Below are 25269 nucleotides of genomic sequence, written 5' to 3' on the forward strand. Positions count from 1 at the left end.
CTCCCCTCTCTCTCTCTCATAAATCTGGTTGATGCATAAACCCAGGCCCCTCTCAGCTTCCATCCAGCTCTCATCTAGAGGATGTCCGTGTTGCCAAACCTCATTTCTGTCGGGGACCTTTGTCCCCTTTTCCCGGGACTCAGCTCTCCCTGGGCCTCTTCCTCCTGGTCCGCCACTTGGTTACTTTGTTGGACCCCCTAGATGAGAGCTGAGTAAGGGGAGGTGTCGACCTGTCAGTGTCGTCATTAGAAGATGGCACATGCGTAGACACACCAAAGGAAAGCAGGAGCTTGCTGGCCAGCGGTTGGCAGCTGTCCCTGAGGGGAGTTGGCTGTAGCTTCTCCACAGAGAAAGTGCTTTCCGTAAGGACTGGCAGCGGTTTAGGATAGTCCCCACGGATGTGTGCTCCTGCTGGGTGGCTCTTAATACCAGTAGCTACCATATGTCTAGTACTTACTCTTTGCCTGCCCCCGACGGACATCAGGGCTTTTATCCATGTTATCTCATGTAACCCTCACAACCCCTTGAGGGGGGTGCTGTACTTACTCCATTCTGCAGATGAGAAAACCAAGGCTCAGATTCCATACCAGAGCACACGCTAGGGAAGATGCAGAGCTGGCCAAGTTACTTGATCTGCAGAAGGAAGCAGGATGCCCTCTCTTTAGACTGGCGTGATGAGGCCAGCCTCCTTTGAAGCATGAGGTTTCTGTACTGTTTTTGCCAAGCCCATGATGTGTGATGAACCTGTGGAGTTGGCCTGGTAGGCATTCTTCAGGATGGGCACCCAGATCTCTTCTTTGACCCCAAAAGAGGAATTGGTCATCACCAGCTCTGCAAGGGGAAACTTAAATGCCCTGGATGCTCAGTCTGAGAGGCACCAGGCAGAACTGACCCTCTGCTGGGAATTGGCCTTTCCCCCTTTCCCCTCTGGGTGCCCATCCTAAGTTGGCCTCCCAGCATGGTTAATTTCTGGTCCCTGATAGCTCTGGCGGGCTGGCCGTGGTGCAGCCGTCCCAGCGCATTGCCAGCCCAGGCCCTGGAAATCAAGTGGCCGCTGCCTAGGCCGATGCTTCAGGCTTTCTCCTGCGTGCTTGTCTCAAGAGGGTTTGGCACGTCTAGATTGAAATGATTAGCGCAGTGGGGCTTCCCCCACTCTGCTTGGGGGATTATGTCACAGTCTATTAAGCATGCTCCCTCGGTATTTAATGCCACTCCGACACGGATTTTGCTGGCAGTCTGTTAAATGGCACCACTTAAACCCTGTTGCTGTTTTGCAGAGGCTGCCCCTGTGTTGTCAGTGGCCCACAGAATTTCTGCCTCCAGCCCTGTTTGATTCTCCGCCCCCTCCCTTTTTTTTCCTTCTGGTATAGAAAAAAATAGGCCCTGTATTCATGCAGGACATTTAGCTGAGAATCTCAGTGTTATCCAGGGGCACCCCCTCAGGTGACCAGAGATGAGCCCAGTCCTCGGAAAAGCTGGAGAGCACAGCGTGGCCAGAGAATAGGGAGAAGGAGCAGTAGGCAGTCAGATGTCTCCATTCATTCCCATGTCCCCTCTAGTATCCTGTTCCCTTTCAGAAATCACCAGGAAAAAAATTTTTTTTTAATGCTTTTTATTTTGCATCTGCTCCCAGCTCCCAGGGAACTGAGTTTCAAGTATTCACTCCCCAGTTTGTAAAAAGTTGTAGATCTGCCTGGGGCTGTTAATAGAGATGATACAGAGAAGCTGCCTTGGGCTAAAAGAAGTCTTTGTAAAGTGGATTTGAATGCTGGAATTCCCTGCCTTGGATAAAGCCTGAGGAATGAAAAGGCATTCTTGTGGGATCTCTCTTGAGGATGGTTGAAGCTCTTGGAGTTGCTTGGATGGTCTTTGCCCCCTGGGCAAGTGTGAGGTGTGTGTGTGTGACAGCAGGACACAAGTGGAGGTTTCAGCTGACCCTGGGCAGGACTTGGCGCTTGCTGTGCTGGAGTGTCCCTGTCCATGAGCGTGGGGGCTGAGGAGTGTCTGCAGGGTCCAAACGCTCCGGCTCAGCTCCTGGCCCTGTATCACAGACGGCTCAGCTTCCCTGCCCTGTGGACTAGGCTTCTTGTCATTTGTATCTTTTCCTGTAAGGGCAGCGCAGAAGCGGGCTCAAAGACCCAGCACAGAGAAGATGCTCAGTGTGCGTGGCATCGGAGGAGGCGGTCAATGAGCTACTCCCCCTTCCCTTTCCATCCTCACCAATCAAGGAAAGAACGGGGAGCTAAGAACCAGTTTCTGACTTTTTCCATGTCACGCCCGTCTGTCTGACCTCCACACACCCTTTCACCTGCCATCCCTTTAAGTTCCTTCTGTTTGAAAACGAGAGGGTTGAGGGTGTCCCTTCCACTCTGACAGGCCTTTCCTAGCTCCAGGAGGGTGTTTTGCTTTTTGCAGCCTTCGACTTCTCATCCAGGCTTCTGGGCCCCCAGACAGTTCCTGTCTTCCCAGGCTCCCTCCCTCCCTGCCCTGAGGTTCTGGATACTTTTTACTTTTCCCTTTCTGGACTAAAGTGTGGAGAGTGGTGCTTTTGTTTTCCTTTTAGCTTTTCTTCACAGAGCACCAACCCCTTCCTCTCCAGTCTGTCTGTGGGCCTTCCCTAGTCCTGTAGCGTCTGTCTGTCTAGTCTCTCTGTCCCTGTTTTTTCCTCCTGAGGTTTGGTGACCTGGCCGGCCCAGCCAAGTTCTCAGCAGGGACGGGTTTGCTCTAACCGAGTCCTGCACGACTCCAGGTCTCCGCAGGAAGTTTGCCATGCCCCTGAATAACAGCTTCCCCCTCAGCTCGGAGCTTGCCAGAACCAGTTTCCCCAGTCTGGTGGCGCCTTTACTGTGGGTGAGGCTGTTCCAGTAGTCACCTCTTCCCAGGAGAGCTCCCCACGGAGCAACTCTCCTGCGGGCCACACCCAAGCCAGGAGGTGCCTCACTTGTCAGGAATGTGGCCTTCTCCAGCCTTGACTCTTCCTGCCTGGCTGGCCCAGGACAGTCACCTCGTTGTATTGTTTCCCTTGAAACATCAGTAGGAGTTTTTTGGTTCTGCATTCTGTGTTTGAGAACTGCCTTCGACCTCTGCCAACGGAGTAACCGTTGGCCTGGACCACTTGGGTTTTAAGCTGCCCCAACTCCTTTGAATTGAGAGTGAGAGTTAATGGGAGGGTCCCCTTGATGGGTGGTCAGGCGGCCAGCACAGAGATGCCCAAAGGGAGCCTTGTATGTGAAAAGGCCCTGGAGGATCCTCAGAGAGGTCAGCCGTTGTTTCTCCACAAAGCCCATTAGAACCTTCGAGGCTCTAGGGGCTGAGCCCCCCTGATGAGCTTGTTCCCACACTGAGCTGGTCCCTTCTGAACAGCCAGGGCCTTTTCTGCTGAGATTAGTTCCCTTTGGGGTTAGCCTTTTAGGTCTTGGGCCCGTCATGTTACTCTTTATCTTTTCATTCTCTCTGTGGGTCTTAGTTAATGGAGTTTTTTGTGCTCGCACACATACTTGGCAGTCGTCATGCATGATGAACTTTGGGAGCTTTGGACGTTTTTTTACACTTGTTTATTTTTTTAAACCAACTCCTGCATTTGTGAGAACTGTGTCTGTGGGTTTGGCTCCAAAAACTGGATTCCATTTCCAGCTGCTCCTTTTCTTAACCTGATTTATCCCTTCACCCCCACCCCACCCCACCCCATAGATATTTAGATGTTTAGAATGTCCTGTTGGCAGCATCTGTCCCATGTGGAGGGTGATTTTATTTCTTAGTGCTGGAGATCGGAGTGACGTGTAGGGGATTCGACAGAGTCAGGAACTTGTAGGACAGGGAGCCAGGTGGATGCTGTAGGTACGGCGAGTCAGGTGGGAAACGAGGGGCCAGCAGTAGGCGGGGCTGAGCCCTTCTGTGGGCACTCCTGCCCCTGTCATGCGGGAACCTCAGGGAGGGGTCTAGGACCCTTCCCCCCTCTCCACCTGCCCAGCTCCTCGCCTCTGGCCCAGAGCCATGGAGCTGACGGAGCAGGTCAGGCCTTGAGACCCGGGGACCCGAGCCTTTTCTCCACGGGCCCCCCGTCTTCCGCCTCAACAGACAGTAGATAATGGCCTCGGGGTGGGGGGCTACGGGGTGGGGCAGAAGGCAGGCCTCTCACCCTGAGTCCTGGGCCCTGCTGGCCCACAGCCCCACGGGCCCCCCTCAGACCCTGCGCTCACTCAGCCGTGGGGTCGGTTCGCAGGGAAGATGGTGAGTTGGAAGAAGGCGAGCTGGAAGATGACGGGGCTGAGGAGACGCAGGACACCCCCGGGGGCCCCGAGAGGAGCCGGAAGGAGAAGGGGGAGAAGCACCACAGCGACTCGGACGAGGAGAAGTCTCACCGGAGGCTGAAGCGGAAGCGCAAGAAGGAACGGGAGAAGGAGAAGAGGAGGTCCAAGAAGAGGAGGAAATCCAAGCACAAAGTAGGTCCCGCAGGGCGCGCGGGGCCTGCCGACGCTGGGCCCGGCCTCGTGCCCCGGGGCCCGAGCTCAGCTCGTCAGGCCAGAGGGCACACTTAATCAGGCTGGTTTTCCTTTCCCCAAACTATTTAAAGACCTTTTCTGAAGAGTGGTAGCTCATGCTCCATTGCCGCTAGATGCCCCTAGGTGAGGCCTTCTGCGCGGAGCCTGGCTGGCACACTGCAGCAGCTGGGCACGTGGCTCGCCCGCCGCGGGAGCCCTGACCTTCTGCCCCCTGTCCCTGCAGCGCCACGCTTCCTCCAGCGATGACTTCTCGGACTTCTCAGACGACTCGGACTTCAGCCCCAGCGAGAAGGGGCACCGCAAATACCGAGAGTACAGCCCCCCCTACGCGCCGGTGAGTGCCCGCTGCTCCGGGGCCCCCACAGGGCGGGAGCTGGGGTCATGAAATCACCCACGTTTCCTGAGTGCTGGTGGTGTGCTGGGCACTCTTGCGTGGCTCTGTACACGGATTTTAATTCCGCAGGATTAGATATTGGTTTTATCCCCCACTTTCTAGATGGGGGATTCCTTCAGCATCCCCCACGCTGAGACTTAGAACACTTCAGCTAGGCTGAAGCTCCCGGGGCAGGAGCTGGGTTGAGCCCAGTCGGTGGCGGATGGTCGTGCTTCTCTAGGCCACCTCCGCGGTGGCCTTGGCAGGACTCATCGTGTCTGTCCCCTGTCCCTGAGAAAGATGTTGATTTGTCCCCGTCAGAGCTGACTTGAACACTGTTCTGAAATCACCTTTTGTAGAAAATGGGCAAGAGAATGAAATGGTTATGGGAATAAATCACCTCAGATGTTGTGGGGTCCGAAGTTACATAGCGCTGAGCTTAAGCATAAATTTAAATTATTTGTCCAGTTTGTATATTGTTTTCCCCTGGCAAAACCAGTAAGAAATGAATCAGCATAGATATTTTTTATTAAAAAAAATATTAAGTTCATAAAGGTACCCGGTATTCAGCATCACCCATCACAGCAGTTATTGTAGATATTCGAACCGATGTTAATCTATTCACGTAGGTTCAGACTTTAAACTTGAGGGCGGCAGGGAATGCAGGGAATACCACAAGCTTTGATTGGGAACTAGGGGTTAAGGCATTTTAAGATCCACTTTTTGAGCCGTTTTAGTTTTTAAAATTTTGCTGAATATAGTTGATTTACAGTGTGTTAATTTCTGCTGTACAGCAAAGTGACTCAGTTATACGTATATGTATTCTTTTCATATTCTTTTCCATTATGGTTTGTCACAGGATGTTGAATATAGTTTCCTGTGTTACACAGTAGGACCTTGTTGTTCGTAGAGCGGTTTTAGGTTTAGAGAAAATTGAGGAGATAGACCAGTCCCTTCCACACCCACCCCACCCCATTACCCTGTTTTTAATGTCTTGGATTAGTGTGGTCCATTTGTTGCAATTGTTTAGCCACCATTGGTGCATCCTGTTATATATTCACCATATACTATCATATAAAGTAGTTTGAAGTCCCTCTCTGCAGGCCCCTCACACTCACCAGTCTTTTTACTGTTTCTGTAGTTTTGCCAGTCCCAGAAAGTCATGTAATTGGACTCATATGTAGCTTTTTCAGATTGACTTCTTTCATTTCGCAGGATGCCTTTATGGTCCTTCCATGTCTTTTCATTGTTGGATACTCCATTGGAGTTGGATAATCCCATCTGAATGTACCACAGTTTGTTTACCTGTTTTACCTACTTAAGGACATCTTGGTGGCCTCCAAATGTGCTATATGTATATTTTTAAACTTCATCCAGTATCTGTTGGAACTAGCACAGTTGGAAAGCATCATTTAAATGATTTTCTAGCCTGGGCCCCAAAAGTCAAAGTGAAAGTCCCTCAACTGTGTTTGACTCTCTGCGACCCCATGGACTGTAGCCTGCCAGGCTCCTCTGTTCATGGAATTCTCCAGGCGAGACTACTGGTGTGGGTAGCCATTCCCTTCTCCAGGGGATCTTCCCAAACCAGGCATCGAATCCAGGTCTCCTGCATTGCTGGTGGATTCTTTACCAACTGAGCTACCAGGGAAGCCACTAGTTTGGGTCCCAAGTAGTCATTAATTGAATTCCAAGGCCCCAGGAGATTTTTGACTAGAGAGCATCCCTCTTGCCTAGCAAGCCCCCTCCCCAAATGAGATTGTTCTAGATCCTTAGGAAATACACCCTTCTTTTTCCACTCCATTCTTCAGGGGTCATGGGGCCTCTGTTTCTCAATTGTCTTTGCAACTGTGGCTCTTTCTGAAGAACAGAGACACTTGGGCCCACAGCCCAGCTCTCATTCGGGTGGGAGCCAGGACCCAGCATGACTCGGGGCTAGCCTCTCACCCCAGGGCCAGCACAGACACCTAGACAGACGTGCCAGTTTGGAGGACAGCGGGGGTCTTGGCGGTCTGAACCGGAGGCCCCGGGGCTCACTGTCCTCTCCCCGTCAGTCCCACCAGCAGTACCCTCCGTCTCACACCACGCCCCTGCCCAAGAAGTCCTACTCCAAGATGGACAGCAAAGGCTACGGCATGTACGACGACTACGAGAACGAGCAGTACGGGGAGTACGAGGGGGACGAGGAGGAGGACATGGGCAAGGACGACTATGACGACTTCACCAAAGAGCTGAACCAGTACCGGCGCGCCAAGGAGGGCAGCAGCCGGGGCCGAGGTGGGGCCCGCCGCTCCCCCTGGCCTGCTGGGCTGGGCCCCGTACCCGCGCAGCGGCAGGTCTGGGACAAGAGGAGGACTGTCATTCAGGGCTGAGATGAGCATAGAGGGGGCTGGGCAGGGAGCTACCCCGCAAGCACCAGAGACCAGGTTCCCCCACCAGAGTAGAGGGTCGTGTGCTGGGGCTGTGGCTGGGAGGGAGCCAGGCTGGCACGAGGCAAGGAAAGGGCTCTTGTGGCTCAGGTTGCTTTTGGAGGGGGGCCTCCCCACCCAGGCCCGGCAGTGAAAGTACTGAGTGCTAACCAACTACTGGACCCCTGGGGAATCCTCTGAAGGGTTGCTCTTTAAATTCATTTCCTGGTCAGTTCTGAAGAGATAGCCAGCTTTTTGCGCAGCTTGGGAGGGTCACTGACGGCTGATGCCTCCTTCCCCAGCTGCCCGTCTCCCATCACCTGATAAGGTGTGACTGTAGCCCAGGGAACTGCCACACCTCTGAACCTTGAACCTGTGGCAATTAGGAGGATGGGGGAGGGCTGTGCACCAGAGACCCAGCCTGACCTCTCAGAACCATCTGCCAGTCATATTTCCTAGCCCCAGAGGGCTTCCAGAATTTTCCAGCTCAGTGGTTCTTAGCGCTGCTTGTTTGAGTGGCTGGTCATTCAGCAGGCTTTCTTGCACTTCTTTGTAGATAGGCCCTGTTCTTTGGGGAGACGCTGGACTGGCCTGTCTAACAGAAATACAATGCAAGCCACTGTCTAATTGACAAATTTTCTAGTGGTCACATTAAAAACATAAAACATATGAAATTAATTTTAATGACACATTTTATGATGTTTATATATTCTAAATCTTATTTCAACATGTGATCAAAATAGATGTGATTTTTTAATAAATGTATATTACCTTCTCTCTTGCTCTCTTTTAACTAAGTCTTTGAAATCTACTGTGCACTTTATACTCACAGCATTTTCTTTTTTTTTTTCATTTAAAACCACAAACATTTATTGAAAATCACTTTATGCAGGAGAGGGCAGTAGGTGTTCTGGCGTCACAGCATCTTAGTTGGGTCAGCCCTGTGTTGGGTGCTTGGTGGCCCCATGTGCCTGGTGCCCTTGTATGGGAGAGTGCAGCAGTCAGGGTCGTGTGGGGAGCGTGCAGCAGCTGTGTGTCCGTGGTGCTGAGCCAGCCCTGTCCAGAGGCCCAGGGACTGTGTGTCAGCCCAGAGCAGCTGGGAAGGCTTCTTGGAGGAGGAGGAGGAGGAAATAATTGACCTCGGGCGGACGGGGGTTAACTTCTCCCTTACTCACTGTCTCATCACCATGCAGGCAGCAGGGGCCGAGGCAGGGGCTACCGAGGCCGAGGCAGCCGTGGAGGGTCTCGAGGCCGAGGCATGGGCAGAGGCAGCCGAGGCAGGGGCAGAGGCTCTGTGGGAGGAGACCACCCGGAGGACGAAGAGGACTTCTATGAGGAGGAGATGGACGTAAGGCTTTCTCCAGCTCAGGGGCGGGGCGGGGGCGGGTGGCTGGTGGGCGCAGGCTCTGTTGGAGGTGGTCTCTGAGACTGCTGGGAAGAAGGCATCAGATGGCAGGTTTCTTTCTATGTTTCCAAATATTCCTTTGTTGTTTGAATAGCGAGAACCTTCCCGAGGTTCAGAATTGAAAAGGTTCCAGGGGCTGAGCTGTCAGAGCATCTTCAGCCTCTCCTCTCTCTCGGTGCCTCTGTTGCCCGTCCCTGAAGAAAGGGCTCCCCAGGGTGCTTTCAAAGCCTTTATAGTCATCTGTTTACTCACCCCCTACACACACGGGAGAGCTGCCACACTCGTGTTCTCTCCCTGCCCGAGACCTGGCCATGCTGCTGCTTGTTCCAGCTGCACCGCTGTCCCCCGGGAGCTGGGAGGGACAGGGGGATGGGAGTCCTAAGAGTATAGACCTCAGGGAAAGGACTAGCACCCAGACACTGCCCATGCTGGGGCGTGTGAAGAGGGGCGCAGGTGTGAGTCCCAGGGCCGCTCACTTGCCTTTCCCCAGTCTAGTGTTGTCCCGAGTGTACAAAAAGGCAGAAGGAGGTGGCATGTATAGTTCAGGACATGGTTCACTGTTCCGCAAATGACACGTTGTTGCTTTCCTCCGCTCTGGGGCTCCAGTATGGAGAGAGTGAGGAGCCGATGGGAGATGAGGACTATGACGATTATTCCAAGGAGCTGAACCAGTACCGCCGGTCCAAGGACGGCCGAGGGCGAGGTGAGCAGGGGCTCTGAGGGGCGAGGCAGCAGGGAGGGAAGGGGCTCCTCCTGGGAGCTGCGGGACTCCGGTTCTGGGGAGAGGCTGTGGATGAACACCGTCTCTCTCCTCTGCAGGGTTAAGTCGAGGCCGCGGCCGGGGTTCCCGAGGTCGAGGGAAAGGGATGGGCAGGGGCCGCGGTCGAGGAGGCAGCCGAGGTGGGATGAACAAGGGCAGCATGAACGACGACGAAGACTTCTACGACGACGACATGGGCGTAAGTCGGCACTCCGTGCCCTCGTGATGCTCATACTCGTGGCTCCTTCTTGAAAATGTTTATTTCTTTACATGAGTTGTCTTCTGAGGCTGATCCCATCCCCCTGCTCCCATCAGCCGTTCCCTGTGGGGGGCCCTCTCGGCACTAATCAGCTCTCCTGGGTGATGCTCTTTAGGGGAGACCCTCTGTTTTTAAAGCCACATCATTGTAGCACCTGCAGTCACCTGCTGTCTGAGTTTGCCAGGAAGGTGCCGCCTCGGAGCGGATGCGTTCCTGCAGGTGTGTGGCACGCGAGTCCTCAGTTCCAAGCTGCGGGGCTCTAACCCCACCCACCTGGGCACTGGATGGAACCGGCTGGTCGGTGCTCCTGTCAGCCCTGCCCATCAGCCCCTCTCACCCTCACTCCCTCAGAGCCCACTCCACCTGCCCTGCACAGGCCTCTCCCTGCCCTTCCTTTTAATTCTCCTTTCCATTCCCACTCTGTGTTCCCAACAGGATGGTGGCGGGAGCTACCGAAGGAGTGACCATGACAAGCCCCACCAGCAGTCTGACAAGAAGGGCAAAGTCATCTGCAAATACTTCGTGGAAGGGCGGTGCACGTGGGTAAGGGCAGTCCCAGGACCAGGGTGCCTGGAGCCAGGACACGTGGGCCTCTTGGTCTTCTTCCATTCTGGAGGCCACACTCTCTGGGGCAGTGTTTGGGTGGGCTTGAAGTGATTGAGAGATGCGTGGGGGGCCTGGAAATGATTGAAGAGCCAGGAGGAGATTGGTGACACATCTGGGTTATTTTGGTTGGGATTTTTTGGCCAAAATTTTCACCCGATCCATGTAGCCTCAAATGTTCTGTTGGACTTGATGTTAATGCAAAGGTGTAACATAGCCTGGTTAAGTTAGTAAACTTTAATGTTGGAGAGGGAGTCATCAAGGCAGAAGAGGTGGGAGTGGGAAGGGATCAGGCCTGCCTCGACCTTCACAGCAGTGTTATGCCAGGAGATGGGCCAGTGACCTCAGGGTCCTGAAGGAAACAAGTATAATCCAGTGTTAGTTCAGCCAGCCAGCTTTTTATTCAAATTCGGTCATTGGGCAGATATTGGCCAACATGTTCCCAGGGAATACTGTACCTACATATCTGTCTCAGGAAAAAATGTTACTGTGTTTCATGCAAAGGTGTGTGTGTGTGTGAGTGCATAAAGTTTTCCTTGTTAAGAGTTGCAATCATACTATTTTTAGGATCTTGAAATACATACAGACAAAAATGAGTAGCTATTAGGAAGAGAAAGAGGGAGCAGGTGTTGAACAGTTTCTTTCTTCTGTTCACCTGGATGTTGTTTTGTTTGGATTGTACAGTTTGCATATAGCCGAAAGCTCAACTCCGCTGGCTGAAACCCATAGACATTTTGTCTCTCAGAACAGAGTGTGGGAATTCCCGGGCCGTCCAATCCTAACAGGACTCTTGTGCTTCCACTGCAGCAGGCATGGGTTCAATGCCTGGTTGGGGAACTGAGATCCTGTGTGCCATGTCATGTGACCAAAAAATAAAGAGATCAGAGTCTGGGCGTGGGCACTACAGGGCAGGTATAGTGATCAGTGACACCATGGGAGACCCAGGTTCCTCCCTAGTTTTTATGCTGGCATCTTTAAGCATGTGGCTTTCGTCTTCATGGTTGCTTAGTGGTTGGTGTGCCTCCGTGCATCACATCTAAGGGCTGGGAGGAAGAAACTGTGTGAAGGAATTTTTTGGGAAAAAAAATCTTGGCAGTATTGTCTTCCCTGGGACTTGTATGTACATCTCATTGGGCAGAACTGCATAGGAAGCTGGGAAATAGAATATTTTTAACTGAGCACAAACCCAACTTGGGGTTCTGTTAGGAAGAAAGAAGAGTGACACTGAATACTGGCTGTTACGCAGCAAATAGAAAGCAGTAAGGGGGTAAGAGAGGGGAGGGCAGGAGGAGGAGTTAGACGCAGTGAAAGGCAGCAAAATGGAGCCGGCTGGGGGTTGGGGGGTAACTGAGGACAAGGGGGAGGGAGGCAGGGGCAGGAGAAAGGGGCACACGCTTTGGCAGAAATTTTAAGCTGGTGCATTTATGGATCGGAATAGATACCAGGGCATGTGTGGAGGGGGACTGTTCATTTTTGTCATCGGTCCCTCTGTGCTTCCTCAGTGACAGCAGTACTTCCTTGGCAAACAGCTTACCTTTCACTGGTTCTCTTCCAGGGAGACCACTGTAATTTTAGCCACGACATTGAGCTACCAAAGAAGCGAGAATTGTGCAAGTTTTACATCACTGGGTTTTGTGCCAGAGCTGAGAACTGCCCCTACATGCATGATATCCTTTGGTGCCCACCTTCGAGCTTGTGGAGGGTGTAGACCTTTTCTCCTTACCTGGTGTTAACAGCTGGCCTTCACTGCACTTCCGCTTTGTGCGCCGATGAGGTCCCAAGAGCCCTCTGCCCATCTCCCTCTCGTTCAGCCCTAACCTTTGCCCTGTGATGGGTCTGCTCTTCCCATTCTGCAGATGAGTAAACTGAGGCACGCATGTTATATGTTCCCCATACATACAGTTGGTCCTTGAGTAGCGTGGGTTTGAACTCTGCAGGTCCACTCATACATGAACTGTTTTCGGTAGTAAATACCACAGTACTACAGGATCTGCAGTTGGTTGGATCTTAAGACCCAAAAATTTGAGTATAATTTATATCTAATCTATCCTCCATACCCTCGGTACAGATGGAGAACCTAGGGTGTGGAGGACGGATTATAAATTATACTCATATTTTTGACTGGGCAGAGGTTTGGTGCCCCCCATGTCATTCAAGGGTCAAGTATATTCTCGAGACCATGCCATTGCCCGCTGTCTTTCTGAGACTTCCAAATGGCTGTGTAACCGTGGGCAGATCATTGAACTTTGCTCCTCTTCCCGTTGAGTAAGGATCTGAGGACAGGGCCTCAAGGCCTGTGTGGTGGAGCGGGCTGCACTCCAGAAAGGGCATCTCATCTTGGCTAAGCTGCCAACCTGCTGTGCACTGCTGAACCAGTCACTGCACTTCTCTGGGCTTCAGTTTCCTCCTCTCTGAAACAGAGGGGCTTGGTTTCTGTCCTTGGGTGGGTTTCGTGAGGTGAGGCATTCGCCTTAACTTGACGTGAACGTGATTTCCCGTGTAAGCTGTACCACACGACTGGGAACTGTATCAACGGCGATGACTGCATGTTCTCTCACGACCCCCTGACCGAGGAGACCCGAGAGCTCTTGGACAAGGTAATGCCTGGGCTGACGGGGACCAGAATGGGCGCTGGCCAGGGGCTCGGCCTCCGGGTGGGACCAGGATGCCAGCTGCATTGACCTGGAGCTGGGCCGTGTTCAGGAGGGAGCGGGCACCGTATGCTCTGCAGGGAGGATGGGGGCGGTCACGTGTGTGTCTTCTCTCTGCCCAGGGCAGTGTTCACTGGGGAGCGGCTCCCTGAGAGGAATGTGGCCTGGTGTGTCTCCAGACACACCTCGTGATTTCCTAGCTGGCCTTCAGAGAGCCCAGGGAGCACAGAGAGGAAGTGAGGCTTCGGGTGGCTTCTGTTTCAATGGAAAAGTCAATTTTTTTTTCCAAGTCTTTTATGTAGTAGAAAAGGTACACGGCATTGGGAGCTCTGAGGGTGGGGGACCCCCTCCAGTGAGATATCGGGGCTTCCTTACTAGCCAAAGGACGTCTGAAACTCATCCTCATGTTCTTTGTTCTCCCTGGGGAGTCAGACTGAGGACTTTGGGGGCCCCGGTTCCTGTCCTTGGTTTCCTGACATCTATCATAGGGTGATGGGCTTCCCTGGTGGCTCAGCTGGTAAAGAATCTACCTGCAATGCGGGAGACCTGGGTTCGATCCCTGGATTGGGAAGATCCCCTGGAGAAGGAAACAGCTACCCACTCCAGTATTCTGGCCTGGAGAATCCCATGGACTGTAGGTTACAAAGAGTAGAAGCGACTTTCACTTCACTTCACTTCATCATAGGGTGATTGGGTGTGAGAGAATGTTTGTCCCAGGTGAAGGCTTTCCCGCCTTCTGTCTGGTTCCCAGAAGGTTTGAGGAGAGGGGCTATTTTTTGAGAATGGGGAGAATCAGTGCCTTAGCCAGCTTCCAAGAATCCACCCATTGGTGACTTCACTGTTTAGATGGGGCCTGGGGCTGCCTGAGGTGTTGAGGGGAAGCCCTGCACAGGCAGAGCAAGAGGACATCCATTCCTCACTGGGAGAGCATCAGGGAGAAGGTGCTCATCTTTGGCACACCTTTTGACCTGTGAGCCTAGGATTAGGGTTTTGTAACTGGTAGCTGTCTATAATCTGTGAGTCATTCTCAGGGTTAGGAGTGGAAAAGTAATGCTGGCTTCCTTTCTCATTTGAAGAACTGAGTCATCTCTGACTGAGGGCTGCCCCCTCCTGGAGGTTCAGAGTTTGCACTCTAGACCAATGCGGTCAGAGAAGAACACAGCTGAGCTACAAATTTTTCTAGTAGCCATGTTAGAAACAGTAAAAAGTAATAGATGATATTAATGTTACCAATGTATCTTATTTAATCCAGTATATCCATGTCCAGAGTACCATTTCAGCAAGTAATAAACAGATGAAAAAAACTTGTGATATTTTGTATTTTTTTTTTTTAATACTAAGTCTGAGGAATCTGGTGCTTATTTTCTACTTATAACCCCATTTCAAGCACCTGGTAGCCACATGTGACCAGTGACCACCGTATTGGACAGCATGGCTCAAGACACCCTAATGAATACCCAAAGCAGATTGGGGTGGCACATTTCCATTTCTGGCCATAAACAGTCTGAGAGCATCAGTATCATGCCCCATCTCAAGTCAAGTCTCAGTAGGTTAAAAGTGAGTGTTGACACCGTAACTGGAGAGTAGTCCCCACTCAGCACAACCAGAGAAAGCCCCGTGCAGCAATGACAGCCCAGTGCAGCCAAAATGAATAAATATTTTTTTAAAAAATGAGTGTTGAACCTGGAAAAACCATTCCAGAATCGAATTTGGGTAGTTAGAAGGTAAAACTTCAACTTTTACGACGGGCCCAGAGTAATAACCCTGATAAAGGCGGGAGGTAAGCTGTCTCCTCCTCTCCTGGACAGAGTTGCAGCCCGACCCCCAGGGATGGGACCTGAGGCTCCTGGGCCCCCCCTTGGGGCCAGGCTGTGGTGCCACTGAGGATGGGGGCCTTCGCCACTCCCTCCTCTGTGCTCGCTCTCCCTCCCTTCTCTGCAGCCTTGTTTTCTTATGTCTCAGTGACATTTCTGTCTGTCCAGATACATCAGCGTCCAGCTGTCCACTCCAGGTTTGAGACGTGCCTGCCTTTGTGGCTGTTGGTGATGGTTCTTTGAGAGCGAGTGGCAAGAATTCTTCCTCCTGAGATACCTTGTTTAGCATTATTTTGCCCCATTTGTTTTATCACTTGCTTAAAAGTAAGTGGCACAACACTATGGTTCTTTATCATTAAATCCTTCAGTTACTGATTTATTCATACACTGTTTGATAGTCAGGTTTGTCAAGGTATAGTGTGTATCCAGTTTAAAAAAAAAAAACCCTTTCTTTGAGTTTTGACAAGACAGACAGAGTCATGCAACCACCTCACAATCTAGCTAGAGAAAAGTCATTCTTTCACCCTCAAGACTCCCCCTTTTGTAGTCAGCACCTGTCGTATCTCCAGCCCATAGTGATTGCTTATCCATTTTCTGTCCCTGTAGTTTTGGCTTTCCAAGGAAGTCATACGAATAGATTTATATGGAATGTAGCTTCTAAATGTGTGTGTGGTTTTGAATCTGGCTTCTCATCCACGTTGTTGCAAGTATTGGTGGTTCATGACTATTGTTCATCACTGTTAGTTCCTGAGTACTACCCCACTCTATAGATGATGTGAGATACTGTTTATCTAGTCACCAGTTGAACATTTTATTTGTTTCTAGTTTGGGGCAGAAGCTTAGGATTTTTAACAGACACTAGCTTATTTCTTTGGCCCGATGAAGCTTGCCCCACACATCCGTGTGTGTCTGCCGGTGTGGCACTCCTTTTCCACTGACAGCGTGCCTCTGAACTTTGGGAACCCAAGGATCATTCAGAATCAGTTCTGGAGGTGAGGTGGGTTGTGGCGCCCCGGCAGGGCCTGGTGGTCTGGTGTGAGGGCCTCTTTGCTGCACAGAGGCCCAGGAGTCTGTAGGACTTGATGTACCGAGGGACGGCCTGGATGGTTTGGGTTCAGAGTTTCACAGGGAGGGACAGCATCTCTTACGTGTCAGTGTCTGGGGCTCCAATGTGGTTCAGCGCCTGCCCTCAGGCAGCACTCGGGACCCAGGGCGGGTGGTGGGGACGGGTGAGCGCAAGGGGCTGGCTATGTCCCCAGCTGGGGTCCAGTGGGGTGTTGTGGGGTCTGCATGAGGTGGGCGGGGGGAGTCCTGTAATGTGAGCTGCGGCGAGGTAAGACCACCTCCCCAGCGTGGGGCGGGCACAGAAGCCCCAACTGCAGAGCGCAGTGGGGAAGCTAAAGGCACGGGGCCCCAGGAGGTGAGTATGGGAAAGGGGGCCCACCTCGCTGGGGATCAGCGGTACCTTCAGGAGGCTGTCCTGGGGGCCCACACTGCGGTTCATTTGGTTGTTGAGTACACAGTGTGGCCTTGTGTGCTGAGTACCTCACTCCAGGCCGGGGTCAGCAGTGAAAAGATCTCCATGGCCTCGGTCCCCAGCAGAGTGTTCCTGCTGAGTGCTGGTGTTCTGTGCTGAGTGGTGAGGAGACATGCGGCCCTAGTCTTGGGGATGAAGGGAGTGAGCACATTTAGTGGCTGGCGGTGGACCCTCCTCGGGTTGGGAGGAAGCTGTCGTCAAGTTTGTACCTGTTTAATGAAGCGTAACCTTGTTAGGTTGTGCCTACACCTGAGGGCACTGAGTTGCCCCTCTGAGGATCTAGCAGTGCAGGTCCCGGCCGGCTCTGTAACCACAGGCGGCCCTGCCTGAGTTGGGAGGAGGCTGGGGCAGGGTCCTGTTCAGAGATGCTGGGGCCCAGGCTGGAGGCCCCATTGCACATTGGCCTTCCAAGAGACGCAGGCAGGTCCACGGTGTCAGCTTCTACACAGGATCCTGATCCGTGGGATGTTCCACTTGAATCCAGACTTTGAAACTCATCCTCTGCCCTGTAACAGGCCTTAGGTGGAGCCTGGGGGTCTTGCCCTTGTGGAGTTGGTAGTCATCAGGCCAGGAATAAAGAGATACAACTAAATGTAAAATCTTAACAAAGCTTGGGTAGTGCTTTGGAGGGAGCTGATGGTGTTCTCATAGTGAATACAGGAGACCAGGCCTGTCACTCTGAACTGACCTTTTAATAAGACCCCAGCAACTGGGGGGCATGGAGCCATACATTAAGAATGGAGGGAAAAATGAATCCCCAGAAAGAGGCCTAGTCCAGTTAGGGCCCCGTTGGGGGGAAGTGGTTAGCTGTCCGCTGGACTGAAACACAGGGTTGGGTGCTTAGGCTGGAGGAGTCCGCGTACCGCGAAGCCCTCCGCAGACACCAGCCCTGCTGTCAGGCCCTGCGGGTCCTCGTAAGTGGTGGCGGTTTGATTGCAAGTGCGGTGAGGCCCTTAAAATCCAAACAGAACCATGAGCTATTAGCCGTGAAATAGATGACACAGCTGCACCGTGGGTGAACCTGGAAGACGTCACTAGGCTCAGTGGAAGAAGCCAGCCACAAAAGGCCACGTATTATAGGGCTTTCTCTATAGGAAATGTCCAGAACAGGCAAATCCATAGACAGACAGGAGGTGGGTGGTTGCCAGGGGCTGGGGGAGGAGAAGTGGGGCGTGACCGCTAGTGGGCGTGGCGTCTTCTGGGGGAGTGGCCTCTTGGTGGGCGTGGTATGTTCTCTGAGGTGATAGAACTAGATAATTGTGGTGGTCTTACAATATTGAGAATGTACTTGATGTCTTTGAATTGTCTACATGAAAATGGTGAAATAGTGCATGGTATGTTGCATGTATTTTACAGCAGAATAAGAATGGCTGCCCTGTCAGCCGGTCACTGGGAGTGGATGCAGCGGTGGTACGGGGGCCATGATTTCTGTTCCCGAGAGGCTTCGTGGTCGGTGGCCTTACGCTGTAAGGGTCTCGGGGGGCTGAAGCGCTTTGCTTGGAGAATTCAGGTCTCAGCCCTGGAGGGGTGCGTTATCACCTGCCCCTCCCCGTCTTGACTCGCACGGCTTTGTCCTTCTCACCGCAGATGCTGGCGGACGATGCGGAGGCGGGCGCCGAGGATGAGAAGGAGGTGGAGGAGCTGAAGAAGCAGGGCATCAACCCCCTGCCCAAGCCACCCCCCGGTGTGGGCCTCCTGCCCACCCCGCCCCGCCCGCCCGGCCCACCGGCCCCCACGTCTCCAAATGGCCGGCCCATGCAGGGTGGCCCCCCGCCCCCACCCCCACCCCCGCCTCCACCCCCCGGACCCCCTCAGATGCCCCTGCCAGCGCACGAGCCGCTGTCCCCACAGCAGCTGCAGCAGCAGCAGGACATGTACAATAAGAAGATCCCCTCCTTGTTTGAGATAGTGGTGCGGCCCACGGGGCAGCTGGCTGAGAAGCTGGGCGTGAGGTGAGTGCCCTCCTGGCCAGCGTGTGGCGTCTCTGGAGACTTCAGAGCCTGGTCAGAGCCCTCCTCAGGCTGCAGCTCCCCCCTTCCTCTGCAGCCTCTCTCACAGGCACCATTGTCTCCTTCCAGGTTCCCTGGACCCGGAGGACCCCCTGGGCCAATGGGTCCTGGGCCCAACATGGGACCCCCAGGGCCGATGGGGGGCCCGATGCATCCTGACATGCACCCCGACATGCACCCGGATATGCACCCTGACATGCACCCCGACATGCACCCCGATATGCCGATGGGCCCTGGCATGAACCCTGGCCCGCCCATGGGCCCCGGCGGCCCTCCCATGATGCCCTACGGTCCCGGAGACTCCCCGCATTCTGGAATGATGCCCCCCATCCCGCCAGCCCAGAACTTCTATGAAAACTTCTACCAGCAGCAGGAGGGCATGGAGATGGAGCCGGGACTCATTGGGGACACAGGTATGTGGGGCTCAGGGTGGGAGCCGGCTGGGGCCTGCATAGTGGAATGTAGTCAGGAAGATTGGGGTTTCCTTCCTTGGTCTGAGTCTTTGAAAACATAACTCCATCTCTGTCCCATGAGTGGCTGAAGCTTTTCAGTGATGTAGGATTCACCACCCTGTTGAGTCCGGGCAGGGTGTTATCATCACTATAACTTACTTAGTTTCTTGTAAGTTTGCTGGGTGTGTGTGGACTGGGAGTGTGGGAAGTTAGGGGGTGGATGCCGAACGGTGTGAACTTTATGGCTGAGGTGCCCTCGGCCAGTGGCCTGCTTCTGGCTGGTTCTTGGCTTGGACTGTGCTGTTCTATCCCCACACTGACCACCTTCCTTCCTCCTTTCCTTCTTTTCATACTAAAATGAGAACACGTGTTGTTAACAACCTAAAGGTCCGGCGGTCAGGATGCATAGATGACAGTGCTGCTTCCATAGGAGACGGTGTATAGCCTTTGGGAGGACGGGAGGTGTCCAGAGGGCCAGACGTGCTTCCAGGCCTGGGGTCAGAGCAAGCCTGGACTGCGTTTCAGTGGAGAGAAACAGACAGGAAACATGTCAATAAGTGTGCCGCTCATGTTGGCATTGGTCATTGCTAGAAGCGAAGCTGGGCAGTGTCCGGGGTGACGGGTGGAGGCGGGCTGGGAGAGGCTGTGCTCTGGTGCGACACCGCCTGTCCAAGGCCTTTGTGAGAAGCAAACGGGAGAGGGATGTGAAGCGGGAGGAAGGCTTTACTTGGGGGGAGTTGCAGCAGGTAGAGGCTCCAGCCAGTCACCTTGTTGGTGGAATCCCCAGGTTTTCGTGTGGCTTGGGACAGGAGGACGGGAGAGAAGCCCCAGCACACGAGACCCCTATGGGCCACAGTGAGGTGTGCTCGGCGGAAGAACGATGGGAATAGCAGAGGAACACGGGCACCATGGATGCTTGTAGAAGGATGAGGGTAGCAGAGGAACACCAGGCCCACGGGTGCTCGTAGCAGCTGGAGGGGAATCTGGGAAGCTTGCAGGCTGCCCTGGAGTCAGCCTAGGCAGAGGTGAGGCGAGGGGCACCCAGGGTGACTGGGAGCCAGCAGGGTTGGGTGTGGAGGCACCCAACCATGGAGCCAAGGGGCCAAGGCAGCAGGGTCGGGTGGGGATGCCTGTAGGGGGCAGAGTCGTTTGGCAGGCGCCCACACCATCCCTGGGGCGGGAGGTGCTGCAGAGAGCCAGGCTGGGAGGAGGGGAGCTCAGCACTCGTGCTTCGGCTGCAGAAAGCACGAGGTGCCCGTTTAACACCACATGGAGACGGCGACGGGCGTCAGGGAGCTGACCAGGCTGGAGGTCTGGGTAGAATTTATGCTGGCGTCTAGATAATGTGCGGAGGCATGAAAACAGGTGTGTGGGGCGGGGCGCCAGGTTAGTGACATGCTCTCACATGAGAAAAGCAGGTGACCCTGACCGGAGGGGTCTCTTCCCCCTTTAAACAATGAATATGAGATGTGTGTGAAGGTCCAGGTGGGGAAGCAAAAAGTCTGTCCAGCTGGTGACGGTATCTCTGGAGTAATTGGCTCAATGCCCATATTGTGAAATCTACCCTTTTAGTGCCGTTCAGTTGCCTTTAACTTTCAGCATTGTAAAACCGTCAGATGCAGGGGGCCTGGGTGGGACTCTTGTTTAAGGAGTGAGGCTGTGGCCCAGAGCAGCCCGAGTTCCCATGTTCTGAAGTTCAGAGGCTAGAAGAAAGTGGCTTTTCACATTTTGCTTATACGATTATGTAGGAAGTATTTATTTTTCTAAAAAGATTTAAGCGTTTGACTCCTGGAAGTTTAGTTTAAATTATGGACTCACTTTCTTCGTAGAGCTGTCCACATTTCAGCTGCTCAGCAGGGGCGCTGCATGCCAGATGCAGTTGGGGCTGTTTCATCATTGCAGAATGGCCTGTGGGCAGTGCTCACTGGACTCTGTCTCCAACACACACACACACACACACACACACACACGCAGTCTCTGGACTCTGTCTCCAACACACACACACACACACACACAGTCTCTAGGCGCTCTGGACTCTGTCTCCAACACACACACACACACACACACACACACACACACACACACACACACACACACACACACACACACACACACACAGTCTCTAGGCGCTCTGGACTCTGTCTCCAACACACACACACACACATAGTCTCTAGGCGCTCTGGACTCGGTCTCCAACACACACACACACACACACACACACAGTCTCTAGGCGCTCTGGACTCTGTCTCCAACACACACACACACACACACACAGTCTCTAGGCGCTCTGGACTCTGTCTCCAACACACACACACACACACACACACATACACACACACACACACAGTCTCTAGGCGCTCTGGACTCTGTCTCCAACACACACACACACACACACACACACACACACACACACACACACAGTCTCTAGGCGCTTCATCACAGACCTTGCCATGCTGTTCCCCCATCCTTGGCTCTACCCTTAGCATTTGCGAAGGGAGGCGGCTAGTGCCGGTCGCTGCCCACCCTTCAGGAGAGATGGCAAGCCCTTCCGCCTGGTGCTTGCTTCCTAGATGCTGTGCTGGAGAAACACCCCCACCCACCCTGACCCCTTAAACGTAGCAGCTGCCCAGAAACATTTGTGGAAGGAGAAGGAATCGCCCGGCAGCCTCTGGGTGGACTTTGTAGCCATAGTAACGTTTTGGTGTATTTTCTTCTTTTCTTTACGGGTCTTTGTTTACCGTGATTGAACTCATATTATGAGCTTACTGTGAGATTGAGTGTTTTTCTTTCTTTAGTTATTTATTTAAAGAGACTATAAGATTAATGCTCATCAAAAGTAATTAAAACAGATGGGAAATGTGTGGAGTAAAAAAGTGAACGATGCCTCAACCCCCTCCCCCAATCTCATGCCCCCACACACACACACACCTCCGCCGCTCTCATTCCCAGAGGGCCTGTTCTCTGTCTGTCTTTTCAAAAGCCTTTTCTTTGCGTTTTATAAACATTCATACGCCGTTCCGTCTTGTTCTCACCTCATGAGCATTTGCCCGTGTCACTAAACCTCACCGTGAACCCCATTCTCAGTGGCTGCATCCTAGTTGGGCCCCCCTTCGCCCTTTGGCTGCTCCGTCCCCTACTACTAGGGCCCCTCCCGGGAAGGGTAGGAGGGCGTGGGCTGTGCATTCTCACCCATCGCCATCAGGGGTGGTTTTCCAGCTGAGGGCACGGGTGGGTCGGAGTTGGTGCCGCACGGCCCTTCCCGACATGAACACTCGGTTCTTCCCTGCCACAGAGGACTACGGGCACTACGAAGAGCTGCCGGGGGAGCCTGGGGAGCACCTCTTCCCCGAGCACCCTCTGGAGCCAGACAGCTTCTCTGAGGGAGGGCCCCCAGGCCGGCCGAAGCCGGGCACCGGTGTCCCCGACTTCCTGCCCTCGGCCCAGAGGGCCCTGTACCTGAGGATCCAGCAGAAGCAGCAGGAGGAGGAGAGAGCGAGGAGGCTGGCTGAGAGCAGCAAGCAGGACCGGGAAAATGAGGAAGGCACGTGTCCTCCCCCGGGGCAGGGCTCTCCCTGACGGGCGAGGGCCCTGGCCACCCTGCGGGGAGCGGTGGGGCGTGCCTAGGTCCGGGGTCTGCGTCGGACAGGAGCCTGTGGCTGGAAGGACCCCTGCGGAGAAGGGCGAGACCCTGGTCCCATGGAGGAGGGCAGTGGGCTGGTCCCTGGAGGAGACCGCACCCTCGCGGAGGAGGCTGGAGGGAGACGCTCAGCCCCTGCTCCCCAGACTGTGTCCTCAGGAAGCCCAGAGATGAAAGCCAGTCACTGACACAGACCAGTAACAGTCCCAGGTTCAGCTGCCGAGTCTTGTGGTGCCAAGTGGTGCCCTGATGGCATCCACCCCGGGGGAAATGGGGCAGACAGAGATGGCATCTAGAACCTGCAGCCAGGGCCCAGGGAGCAAGTGGGACAGTGAGAACGGGGGACAGTCCCCTCCCTGAGGTCTCTGACTGCACCTACCAAGGAGTTGGACATGGGCCAGCTTCTGCATCTGCCCACCTGGCCCCGCCTCTTACCAGCTGGTGACTGCCTCCCCTGGGATGTGGGAACACTGTGAGGGGTCTGGGAGGCACGGGTCTGGGAGCGCAAGCTCAGTGAGAGCCCAGGCAGCGGCCACTGCTCATGGGCACTCGGAGCCGGGTCTGCCGCGGGGTGGTCTGAGTCTGCCCAGGAGGTGAGGAGGCAGCGCCGGAGCCCAGGGCTCAGAGTCTGAGCTCAGGCCTGGCTTTGTCCGCGACCTCGGGGCGCTGTGTCGGTGCCTCTCTTTTCTCATCTGTCAAATGGGTATGGTGACAGCTCTGTATCCTGGGTGGTTGTGGCAAATAAGGCAAAGCCCTTAGCTCGGTGCTGGTACACGGGGAAGGGTCCATCCACGACAGCCAGAGACCTGCCAGGCTCCGTGCTTGGCCTGCCTGAGCTCCCTGGCTCTTCGTGCTATCCTGTGGTGGTGGGGAGGGCGAGCAGGGGGTGTTTTAAGCGAGAGAAATAGAGGTTCTGAGAGATAAGAGGTGGGGAGCAGTCTACCGTGGGATCCAAGAGGGCTGGTGGCGGGTGTGGTGATCACTCACCATCCCCCTGCTCCTGTCTGCTTGCTCGCAGGTGACACTGGGAACTGGTACTCGAGCGATGAGGATGACGGTGGGAGCAGTGTCACCTCCATCCTGAAGACGCTGAGGCAGCAGACGTCCAGCCGGCCCCAAGCTTCTGTTGGAGAGCTAAGCAGCAGTGGGCTGGGGGACCCCCGCCTCCAGAAGGGACACCCCACGGGAGGCCGACTGGCTGACCCCCGCCTCAGCCGGGACCCCAGGCTCTCCCGCCACGCCGAGGCTTCCAGCGGGTCAGGCCCATGTGACACTGGACCCTCTGACCCGCGACTGGCTCGCTCCCTACCCAGCTCCAAGCCCGACGGCGGCTTGCATTCCAGCCCTGCTGGTCCCGGGGGCTGCAAGGGGTCTGGGCCACCCCCGGCAGAAGAAGAGGAAGGGGAGCGGGCCCTTCGGGAGAAGGCCGTCAGCATTCCCCTGGAGCCGCTCCCTGGGCACCCGCTGCGGGACCCGCGATCACAGCTGCAGCAGTTCAGCCACATCAAGAAGGACGTGACCCTGAGCCGGCCCAGCTTCGCCCGCACTGTGCTCTGGAGCCCCGAGGACCTGATTCCGTTGCCCCTGCCCAAGCAGGAGGCGGCGCCCCCCGTGCCTGCCGCCCTGCAGTCCCTGCCAGCCCTGGATCCCAGGCTGCACCGTGCCGCCGCTTCGGGGCCACCCAACCCCCGGCCGCGCGCAGGCAACTCTGCAGATCCCGGTGCGGCCAGCTCCAGCCTGCCTGACTTTGAGCTCCTCTCTCGCATCCTCAAGACTGTCAATGTCACCGGCTCCTCGGCCACCCCTGGCTCCGGCGACAAGCCCAGTGACCCCCGAGTGCGGAAGACGCCCACCGACCCCCGGCTGCAGAAACCCACAGACTCTGCCGCTGCCTCCTCCCGAGCGGCCAAGCCCAGCCCCGCCGACGTCCCCTCTCCAGCTGCCAGCCCCAGCGGGGAGTCCTCCCCGCCGGCCACTGCCCCCTATGACCCCCGCGTGCTGGCAGCCGGCGGCCTGGGCCAGGGTGGCGGGGGTGGCCAGAGCAGCGTGCTGAGCGGCATCAGCCTCTACGACCCCAGGACTCCCAACGCGGGGGGCAAAGCTGCAGAGCCGGCTGCTGACGCAGGCGCCCAGCCCAAGGGCCCCGAGGGCAACGGCAGGAGCTCTGCAGCCGCCAAGGCCAAGGACCCCCCGTTTGTCCGCAAGTCTGCCCTGGAACAGCCCGAGTCTGGGAAGCCCGGGGCCGAGGGGGCCACAGCCACAGACAGGTACAACAGTTACAACCGCCCCCGGCCCAAGGCCCCCGCAGCCGCCGTGGGTGCCCCGTCAGCAGAGGGCAGCCTGCCCCAGCCCGGTGTGCACAGCCTGCCTGTGCCCACCCTCTTCGGGACCGTGAAACCGGCACCCAAGACGGGCTCCGGAAGCCCATTTGCTGGCAACAGCCCAGCCCAAGAGGGTGAGCAGGACGCTGGGTCCCTGAAAGATGTGTTTAAAGGCTTCGACCCCACCGCCTCCCCCTTCTGCCAGTAGTGTTAAGCCGGAGTCCAGCGCTCCCCGCACCCTACCCTTCCCAGGGCAATATTTAAGGGCAGCGACCAGAGTTGGGGCTTGGGGGGAGGGGGGAGGGGTTTTGGGTGTTTTTTTTTCTTCCTATTTTGTTTTCTCTTTTTCCTCTCTGTTTTTTTTTTTTTTTTTTTTAAAGTAGTGTCTTCTTTAAACATATGAATTGTATATAACCATCTTTAACTTCTGGTCAGTGCCGCGGGGCTGCTAGGCGCCAGCCAACGAAACCTCCACATGCATGTGAACAGTCGCGAGTCCCCTGGGCCTCAGCCCAGCTGGCACTCCACCTGGCCTGGCCAG

The 25269-nt window shown here is 54.9% G+C and overlaps 1 protein-coding gene across 8 annotated transcripts in view; it reads left to right on the forward strand.

Annotated features, from left to right (window-relative positions):
• Window positions 1–25269, forward strand: part of ZC3H4 (zinc finger CCCH-type containing 4) — a 38357-nt gene that overhangs the window by 11095 nt on the left and 1993 nt on the right. For 5 of the 8 annotated variants that reach the window (XM_081515535.1, XM_081515538.1, XM_081515537.1 and 2 more), the window contains 13 exons: window positions 4223–4442; window positions 4726–4836; window positions 6927–7149; window positions 8474–8628; window positions 9292–9388; window positions 9505–9644; window positions 10140–10247; window positions 11863–11974; window positions 12795–12904; window positions 17897–18261; window positions 18388–18731; window positions 22063–22311; window positions 23426–25128. In XM_081515535.1, coding sequence (XP_081371661.1) covers window positions 4223–4442; window positions 4726–4836; window positions 6927–7149; window positions 8474–8628; window positions 9292–9388; window positions 9505–9644; window positions 10140–10247; window positions 11863–11974; window positions 12795–12904; window positions 17897–18261; window positions 18388–18731; window positions 22063–22311; window positions 23426–24936 — 3745 coding nt within the window. In that variant the 3' untranslated portion in view covers window positions 24937–25128. Of the gene's footprint in view, window positions 1–4222; window positions 4443–4725; window positions 4837–6926; window positions 7150–8473; window positions 8629–9291; window positions 9389–9504; window positions 9645–10139; window positions 10248–11862; window positions 11975–12794; window positions 12905–17896; window positions 18262–18387; window positions 18732–22062; window positions 22312–23425; window positions 25129–25269 lie in introns of those variants that run through there. The other 3 variants (XM_081515536.1, XM_081515541.1, XM_081515542.1) reach the window with 2 other exon arrangements.

The sequence above is a fragment of the Giraffa tippelskirchi genome, chromosome 7 (assembly GCF_054371585.1).
Source record: "Giraffa tippelskirchi isolate mGirTip1 chromosome 7, T2T-mGirTip1v1.2.pri, whole genome shotgun sequence".
Classification (NCBI taxonomy): Eukaryota; Metazoa; Chordata; class Mammalia; order Artiodactyla; family Giraffidae; genus Giraffa; species Giraffa tippelskirchi.